Genomic DNA, 9,708 nt, shown 5'->3' on the forward strand with positions numbered 1-9,708 from the left:
TCGTATGATAACTTCAGAGAGCAAGATTCAGGTTAACAAGATCAGAAGAGTTCTAAGATAACCTTCAGCGGCTAATGGAAGGCTGTTAAGATCACTACAGGCTACAAGACTACACGTCACTCACCAAGATCACATACAGGCAGTAGAGTAACACACACACACACACACACACACCAAGTTATCTTAGAGGTGTCCCACTAACCGGCAAAATCACACTCCTACCAAAATCACTCAACAGGCGGCTGACGTTATCTTCACCGCCTCTAAGATCACAACCATCCAATAAACGTCGGAGGTCATCGTCATCATCATCATCATCATCATCGTCAACCAAAAATGACAACCAACCCGGTCAAGATCACACGAGAGACGACAATCCTGAATACCCCTCACCATAACCAAATTCAACCACAAGTCATCCAAGTCATCATCCAAGTCATCATCCACAACTAAATCACCATCATCATCATCACCATCATCATCATCATCATCATCATCATCATCCAGACCTCATCACGTACAAGCTAGACCACCAAAGTCATCACCATCGTCACCATCATCACACCAGTCATCAAAATCAGTGAAGTCAAGTCATCACCATCATCACCATCATCATCACCATCACCCCAAGCCTCACAATAAACCTGGCACAACCTGAAGCCTCGAGTTATGTTCCACAAAATGAAGATGCCGCCCACTGAACTGCCCACGCCCACGCCCACAGACCTGGCCTACATCACTCTAAGAGTGACCATCACCATCATCATCACCATCATCATCACCATCAACAGCAACACCATCAGTTTGTTGAGAAGGTATTTTGTGTGTGTGTGTGTGTGTCTGTGTGTGTGTGTGTGTGTGTGTGTGTGTGTGTGTGTGTGTGTGTGTGTGTGTGTGTGTGTGTGTGTGTCCTTAATTAGTGTTTGTATTGAGGTATTAGGAAGGTAGTACAGGTGTTAAGGTATTGTTTTTGTTATTTTGTTAACTAAATATTAAAATGTGTTTATATATATTTTAGTCGTTGTTTAATCTTATCTCCGTAAAAATAAACAGAGAGATAATTATATTCTCACCATTCTGTCTGTCACTATATTGTTCACCATACAATGTGTACTTATTTATTGTCTCTACCTCACCACACGATCACCATCTCACCACACTACCAGTACACCCACATCACTTCACCACTAACAATTCACACTCGACCACAAGCACCGTCACCTTTACCACTACACACACACACCACACCACTACACTACCACTTCATCACCATTACCACCATCATCACCACCACCACCACTATCACCACCCACTCCATCACCACCACTTCACCACCACCATCACCACCACCTCCATCACCACCACTTCACCACCATCACCACCACTTCACCACTCCCTCACCCCACCAAACTAACACACCTCCCTCTCCTCTCCCCAACAGAGCGCCAAGATGCCCAGTACTTCTTCTTCAGGAGGTACCAGCCCCCAGCCCTTGAGCACCCCACTCGCTAAGGTCACCACCCCCAGGAAGATCAGCTCACAGCAGGAGTTGAGTGACCTCCTCTGCTGCCCCGTGTGCCTAGAGGAGTACCAGCTGGAGGGCGAAGGAGGGAGGGAGCCGCTCTTCCTCGCCTGCCACCACAGCGTGTGTCGTGTCTGTCTCCCGAGGTTGATCAAAGTCCAGTCTGGGAGGACGGCCAAGGACGTGGTGAGAGAGAGAGAGAGAGAGAGAGAGTAATATTAAGGTCCTTAATGTTTACTGTGACATAGAGAGAGAGAGAGAGAGAGAGAGAGAGAGAGACAATAACAAACTCCCCGGTGTTCCACAGGGTGAACTCTCGTGCCCAGAGTGTAGGGTGGCGACACTGGTGCCCCCTAGCGGCCTCTCCCAGAACTTCTACCTCGTCAGTCTCATCGAGGCCAGGAGGCGCAAGGACAAAGAGACATTCAGGTGAGAGACAGTGGCTGAGAGACATTGGTTAAGAGACACAAGATGACATTAAATACCGGTTGAGAGAGATAGAGTGAGACAGTATTAATACCGGTTGAGAGAGAGAGTGAGACAGAATTATAGACACACGAGAGAGAGATAGAGAGATATAGAGAGAGATAGAGAGAGATAGACAAGTAAACATCCCTGACTATTTCGTTATCGCTCAAGTGTCGTCAATCATGTTGTTCTGTGTGTGTGTGTGTGTGTGTGTGTGTGTGTGTGTGTGTGTGTGTGTGTGTGTGTGTGTGTGTGTGTGTGTGTGTGTGTGTGTCATCACAGCACACACAACACACACACACACCCATTCCTATTATAGCAATTAAATTCAAATAGTTCACGATACATTTAACATTATTTACAATTACTCAGTGTCGTTTAAAATTAATTAGAGAGTTTACAATTACAATTATTATAGATTACAATTACAATGACGATAGTTTACAATTACTCCACACCTAATTGAGATGTGGCTCTCGTCCTGACAGCCGATTGAGGATGTGGTGGTGAGTGCGGTGTGGCTCTTGAGTCCTGCGCCACTCACCAGCTGACTCACCTGTCATCCGTCCTCACCTCCTCCCTCACCACCTACTCCGCCACCAGGGCCAGGCTCATCACCCTCCTACAGGTGAGGTACAGGTGTCTTACAGGTGTCTTACAGGTGAGGTACAGGTGTCTTACAGGTGTTACAGGTGAGGTACAGGTGTATTAAAGGTGTTGGCAGAGGTACAGGTGTAAAGGTGTTACAGGTGCTACAGGTGAGGCACAGGGTGATTAAAGGTGTTACAGGTGAGGTACAGGTGTTAACAGGTGCTACAGGTGAGGTACAGGTGTATTACAGGTGTTACAGGTGTCTTACAGGTGCTACTGTATGTATATTTTGTATTTTAATAATGTGTCTGTAAGAATCTCGCTCAACCTAACCTAACACTAACCTAACGTAACCCAACGTAACCTAACATAACCTAACGTAACCCAACGTAACCCAACGTAACCAACGTAACCTAACGTAACCTAACGTAACCTAACACCAACGTAACGTAACACTAACCCAACACTAACCCAACCTAACACTAACCCAACCTAACACTAACCTAACGAACCTAACGAACCCAACATAACCTAACGTAACCCAACATACCTAACGTAACCCAACCAGGCAGGAGGGCGAGGAAGAAGGGGAGGAGGCTGAGAGATGAAGGAGGCGGTGGAGCAGCTGGACAGAGCCTCATCATCCTCAGGAGGGTGCCTGGCCCACCTCGACCACGCCACTTCCAGCCAGGCCAGTGCTGGCTCCCTCCTGCACCAGGTGGGTACAGGGGAGGGAGGGCTGGGTGAGGAGGGGAGGTGGGTGTAGGTGGGTGGGGTGGGAGGGAGGATGGTGAAGGAGGGACAGAGAGAGGTGTAAGGAGGTTAAGGATAAGGAAAGCAAGGAGGAAAGGTGAAGATAGATGAGGGAAGGAGGGAGGAAGGGAAGGAAGGAGGAAGGGAAGGGAGGAGGAAGGGAAGGAAGGAGGGAGGAAGGGAAGGAAGGAGGGAGGGAAGGGAAGGAAGGAGGAGGAAGAAAGGAGGGGAGGAAGGGAAGGAAGGAGGGAGGAAGGAAGGAAGAGGGAGGAAGGAAGGAAGGGAGGGAGGAAGGAAGGAAGGAGGGAGAAGGAAGAAAGGAGGAGGAAGGAAGGAAGGAGGGAGGAAGGGAAGAAAAGGGAGGGAGGAAGGGAAGGAAGGAGGGGAGGAAGGGAAGGAAGGAGGGGAGAAGGAAGGAAGAGGGAGGAAGGGAAGAAAGGAGGAGGAAGGGAAGGAAGGAGGGAGGAAGGGAAGAAAGGAGGGAGGAAGGGAAGGAAGAGGGAGGAAGGAAGAAAGGAGGGAGGAAGGGGAAGGAGGGAGAAGGAAGAAAGGAGGGGAGGAAGGGAAGGAAGGAGGAGGAAGAAAGGAGGGAGGAAGGAAGGAGGGAGGAAGGGAAGGAAGGAGGGGAGAAGGGAAGGAAGGAGGAGGAAGGGAAGAAAGGAGGGAGGAAGGGAAGGAAGGAGGGAGGAAGGGAAAAGGAAGGAGGGAGGAAGGGGAAGGAAGGGAGGAGGAAGGAAGAAAAGGAGGGAGGAAGGGAAGGAAGGAGGGGAGGAAGGGAAGAAAGGAGGGAGGAAGGGAAGGAAGGAGGAGGAAGGGAAGAAAGGAGGGGGAGGAAGGAAGGAAGGAGGAGGAAGGGAAGAAAGGAGGGAGGAAGGAAGGAAGGAGGGAGGAAGGGAAGAAAGGAGAGGAAGGAAGGAAGGAGGGAGGAAGGAAGGAAGGAGGGAGAAGGGAAGGAAGGAGGAGGAAGGGAAGAAAGGAGAGGAAAGGAAGGAAGGAGAGGGAGGAAGGGAAGAAAGGAGGGAGGAAGGAAGGAAGGAGGGAGGAAGGAAGGAAGGAGGAAGGAAGGGAAGGAAGGAGGGAGGAAGGGAAGGAAGGAGGGAGGAAGGGAAGGAAGGAGGGGAGGAAGGGAAGGAAGGAGGAGGAAGGAAGGAAGGAGGAGGGAAGGAAGGAAGGAGGAGGAAGGGAAGAAAGGGAGGAGGAAGGGAAGGAAGGAGGAGAAGGGGAAGGAGGGGAGAAGGGAAGGAAGGAGGGAGGAAGGGAAGAAAGGAGGGAGGAAGGGAAGGAAGGAGGGAGAAGGGAAGAAAGGAGGGAGGAAGGGAAGGAAGGGAGGAAGGGGGAAGAAAGGAGGGAGGAAGGAAGGAAGGAGGGAGGAAGGGAAGAAAGGGGAGGGAGGAAGGGAAGGAAGGAGGGAGGAAGGGAAGGAAGGAGGGAGGAAGGAAGGAAGGAGGGAGGAAGGGAAGAAAAGGAGGGGAGGAAGGGAAGAAGGAGGGAGGAAGGGAAGAAAAGGAGGAGGAAGGAAGGAAGGAGGAGGAAGGGAAGGAAGGAGGAAGGAAGGGGAAGGAAGGAGGAGGGAAGGGGAAGGAGGGGAGGAAGGAAGGAAGGAGGAGGAAGGAAGGAAGAGGGAGGAAGGGAAGGAAGGAGGGAGAAGGGAAGGAAGGAGGGAGGAAAGGAAGAAAGGAGGAGAAGGGAAGGAAGGAGGGAGGAAGGGAAGAAAGAGGGAGGAAGGGAAGGAAGGAGGGAGGAAGGGAAGGAAGGAGGAGGAAGGAAGGAAGGAGGGAGGAAGGGAAGGAAGGAGGGGAGAAGGAAGAAAGGAGGGAGGAAGGAAGGAAGGAGGGAGGAAGGGAAGGAAAAGGAGGGAGGAAGGGAAGGAAGGAGGGAGGAAGGGAAGAAAAGGAGGAGGAAGGGAAGGGAAGGAGGGAGGGAAGGAAAGAAAGGAGGGAGGAAGGGAAGGAAGGAGGGGAGGAAGGGAAGGAAGAAGGGAGGAAGGGAAGGAAGGAGGAGGAAGGGAAGGAAGGAGGAAGGAAGGGAAGGAAGGAGGGGAGAAGGGAAGGAAGGAGGGAGGAAGGGAAGAAGGAGGAAGGAAGGGAAGGAAGGAGGGAGGAAGGAAGGAAGGAGGAAGGAGAAGAGAATCAGTGTTGGAAAAATTTATTATTATCTATTCATGTTATTAACTGTGCGTCAACTATTGCTTCACCATTAACTGTGCGTCAACTATTGCTTCACCATTAACTGTGCGTCAACTATTGCTTCACCATTAACTGTGCTGTACAGGGTGATCTATAAGCACACCTGTCATAATTAAACACCTGTTATTTACCTTTTTCTACTTGCAGTAACTATTGAATTGGTCACAGGTAATATTGTCAGTGGTCACCATTACCACTGTTGACTGTAGGTAGAACAAGAGGTGTAACGAGGAGGAACTGTAGCGTTAATTAGGACAGGTGTACAGGTGTGTGTGTGTGTGTGTGTACAGGTGTGTGTGAGGTGTTGTCTAAAGTGTCATTGTTATTGTACAGGTCGAGGAGATGACGAGGCAGGTGGAGCAAGAGGCCAACCTCTCAGAGAAGCAGTATCCCTCACTCACCACCACCACCACCAGCAGCAGCAGCGGGAGGAAGACAGAGAAGACCCGGAAGTTGTCCTCCCCGTGTGGCGTGACGAGCGGGAAGACGGTAGGAGGAGGAGGAGAGGTAGAGAGGGGGGAAGAGGGTGTGGATGCACTGACCACCCTCCTCTACAACAGAAGGTTGAGGAAGACACAATCAGACCTCAGTGATGTTATGTACCCCAGACTCGACCTTCTCAACCTCGACACATCCCCCACATCAGCCGTCACAACACCCACATCAGCCGTCACAACACCCACACTGTCATCTGTGTTACGTGGGGCCTCTGACACTACCAGCTGGACGTCCCCAACAGCCACTTCCCGACAGTACTCCTCCTTCAACTCCTCCTACGACCAGCTAAGTTGTGAGGATCAGGAGAGTAAGATCAACCTTCTACGACACTGTCTCTCCTCCCTGGACACTATAGAGAGCACCATACTTAAGGACACCATAGAGAGAATCCCTAAGAAGATGTCCTCAGATGATCTAGATAAAGAAGAGTTATTGGCCATGTTCAAGAGGGCGGTGGACACTCTACAGAAATGTTAACAAGAGGGGGAGGAATATTGTGATGTCACCACTCGCCAATATTATTTGTGTTGACGTCACCATTCGCCTCCATTATGTGTGTTGACGTCACCACTCGCCATCATTATGTGTGTTGACGTCACTACTCGCCACCATTATGTGTGTTGACGTCACCACTCGCCACCATCATGTGTGTTGACGTCACTACTCGCCACCATTATGTGTGTTGACGTCATCACTCGCCATCACAACAAACACACGACCCAGATATTGGACACAGCTAAGAGACACAGCTAAGAGACACAGCTAAGAGACACAGCTAACAGACACAGCTAACAGACACGGAACCTGGATTAATTTAACATGAGGGCTGTTTTGTGACTGGGGCCTATTGTGACTACATGACAGACTGGGGGCCTGTTGTGACTGGGGCCCTGGCCAGACTGGGGCCTATTATGACTGGGGCCCAGAGACTGGGCCCCACAGACTGGGGGCCCACAGACTGTGGGGGCCCACAGACTGGGGCTCACAGACTGGGGCCCAGAGACTGGGGCCACAGACTGGGGCCCACAGACTGGGGGCCCATGTGACTGAGACCTATTGTGACTGGGGCCTATTGTGACTAGAGCCCTATTATGACTGAGAGCCTACTATGACTAGAGCCTATTGTGACTGAGGGCCCTATTGTGACTGAGAGCCCTGTGTGACTAGGCTGTGACTGAGAGCCCTGTGTGTGACTGAGCCCTGTGTGACTGGGCCTGTGTGACTTCAAGGCCTGTTATGACTGGGCCTATTGACTGGGGGCAGTTGTGACTGGGGCCCTGTGCCAGCTGGGAGCCTGTGTGACTGGGGCCTCTCTCTGTTATGACTGGGGCCTGTTATGACTGGGGCCTATTATGACTGGGGCCTGTTAGATTGGGCTCCAGCAGGACAGACCTATTAACACTGTACTTATGTATAGTAACTCTAATATTGTACTTTTTTTATTAATTCACTATTTTCAAAGTTTATATATAGTGTACAAGTTCTATCATTCGTATCATCACTGCTTTTAAAGTATACAATTTCTATCATACACAAAGTATACAGGAGTTTAATACAAGTAATTTTACACGTGTCATTATATATAAGGCTTGTATAGTCTCATTACTTTCAAAGTTTGTATTTTCTGTCATACACAAAGTATACAGAAGTATTTTCATTCATCTTTAATAATTTCATATACATCAAAGTATATATTTCACCTTCATTACTTTGTGGTTCTAATTACTTTTACCTACATAAAACTTTATATACTTTCTCCCTTAATTATAAACATTATTCACTACTTTTATGTATAATAATATGATGTTTTAATGTTATTTATATTGTATAATGACTGTATTGATTTAGTGAAAAATAAAGAAATATTTTAAATTAGTTTGTTTTAATTAACGAATTTATGTTATGGAATACATACACACACACACACACACACACACACACACACACACACACACATCTAACAAGCACCAACTACCACACCTAACAAGCACCAACTACCACACCTAACAAGCACCAACTACCCTCACCACGGTAATCACACACCTTGCCCTGTGATTGCTCCTTTGCTCGACCAATACTTATTAATGGACACGACACAGGCTGAGGCGATGTATTGCTGAGTTATTATTCCTGAAGTATACACCATGCATGACTGTCAGTGCCCGTGTGCCCGTGCATGACTGTCAGGGTCCGTGCATGACTGTCAGGGTCCGTGTGCCCGTGCATGACTGGGTCAGGGCCTGCGTGCCCGTGCATGACTGCTCAGGCCTGTGTGCCCGTGCATGACCGTCAGTGCCTGTGTGCCTGCAGACTGTCAGGCCCGTGTGCCCGTGCATGACCGTCAGGGCCTGTGTGCCCGTGCATGACTGTCAGGGGCCCGTGTGCCCGTGCATGACCGTCAGGCCCTGGGTGCGCCCGTGCATGATCGTCAGGCCCGTGTGCCCGTGCATGACTGTCAGCCCGTGTGTCCGTGCATGACCGTCAGCCCGTGTGCCCGTGCATGACTGTCAGGCCCGTGCGACTGCCAGGGCCTGTGCACGATCAGGGGTGTCCGTGCATGACTGTCAGTGCCCGCATGACTGTCAGGTCCGCATACTCATAGGGGCCCGCATGACTGTCAGTGCCTGTGCATGACTGTCAGGGTCCGTGCATGACTGTCAGGGCCCGTGCATGACTGTCAGGGACTGTGCATGACTGTCAGGGCCCGTGCATGACTGTCAGGGCCCGTGCATGACTGTCAGGGTCCGTGCATGACTGTCAGGGCCCGTGACATGACTGTCAGCAACTGTTGATGACGTGCCTGACGGGTCAATTTCAGAGGATATACTTAAAAAACTTCCAATCTGTTAACAACCCTTGACGAGGCAGTTAGCGATGGTAGGAGTTTGTTTTAGTCCTAGTAACGTTGTGCATGACGTAATGATGACATCATAGTGTAATGCATGACGTCAAATGATCAATACCTGCATGATATAAATCCAAGAAATTTACACACACACACACACAAAGACACACACACACACACACACACACACACACACACACACACACACACACACACACACACAAACACACACACACACACACACACACACACACACACACACACACACACACACACACACACACACACACACACCCAGCTGGTTGAATCGACACAACACCCAAAATAGCATCAGACAAGACTGAGACTCTACCTTACCTAGATACCTAACTACGTGGGATTCTAATAGTCGCTAATGGCCACCCCTGCTCAGATGTGGTAAGCCATGCTGAGGGAAGGAGGCCATGCTGAGGGAAGGAGGCCATGCTGAGGGAAGGAAGCCATGCTGAGGGAAGGAAGCCATGCTGAGGGAAGGAGGCCATGCTGAGGGAAAGAAGCCACCACCACCACAACTTGGGCTGATAGAATGGCTCATAGGTCTACCACCACACAACAATAACGCCTTAAACAGACATATTAGATTTATTCACCACGTACGTAAAATGTCCTTAAGTGTCCGTGCTTCCGTTCTGGTACTTGAGAAGGAATGAATCTTAGTTCTGTAGGCTAGAGTCCAGTGTTTATGAGGCAAGTGGGTGAGTATTACGGGTCTAGTATAGTTAGCGGTGAACGTTTTCTATGATAGCCCGTGTTGTGTTTCAGGGGATACCTATTATTATTATTATTATTATCGTTATTATTATTAT

General features: G+C 49.7%; 1 protein-coding gene and 1 long non-coding RNA gene across 2 annotated transcripts; both read left to right on the plus strand.

The window, feature by feature from the left end:
* The first annotated feature begins 741 nt into the window (after nucleotides 1-741).
* On the plus strand, nucleotides 742-3,194 carry LOC121879887. Its single transcript, XR_006091460.1, has 5 exons — nucleotides 742-815; nucleotides 1,442-1,708; nucleotides 1,830-1,951; nucleotides 2,479-2,623; nucleotides 3,157-3,194. It is a non-coding gene; the product is annotated as an uncharacterized LOC121879887 (long non-coding RNA).
* A 52-nt stretch (nucleotides 3,195-3,246) lies between these two features.
* Nucleotides 3,247-6,867, plus strand: LOC121879886. The gene is made up of 2 exons (XM_042386670.1): nucleotides 3,247-3,299; nucleotides 5,854-6,867. The coding sequence occupies exon 2, from the start codon at nucleotides 5,863-5,865 to the stop codon at nucleotides 6,493-6,495; it is 633 nt and encodes a 210-aa protein (XP_042242604.1). The 5' UTR covers nucleotides 3,247-3,299; nucleotides 5,854-5,862; the 3' UTR covers nucleotides 6,496-6,867.
* Nucleotides 6,868-9,708: the final 2,841 nt, after the last annotated feature.

Source organism: Homarus americanus, unplaced genomic scaffold, assembly GCF_018991925.1.
Source record: "Homarus americanus isolate GMGI-L3 unplaced genomic scaffold, GMGI_Hamer_2.0 scaffold41050, whole genome shotgun sequence".
In the NCBI taxonomy this organism is placed as follows: Eukaryota; Metazoa; Arthropoda; class Malacostraca; order Decapoda; family Nephropidae; genus Homarus; species Homarus americanus.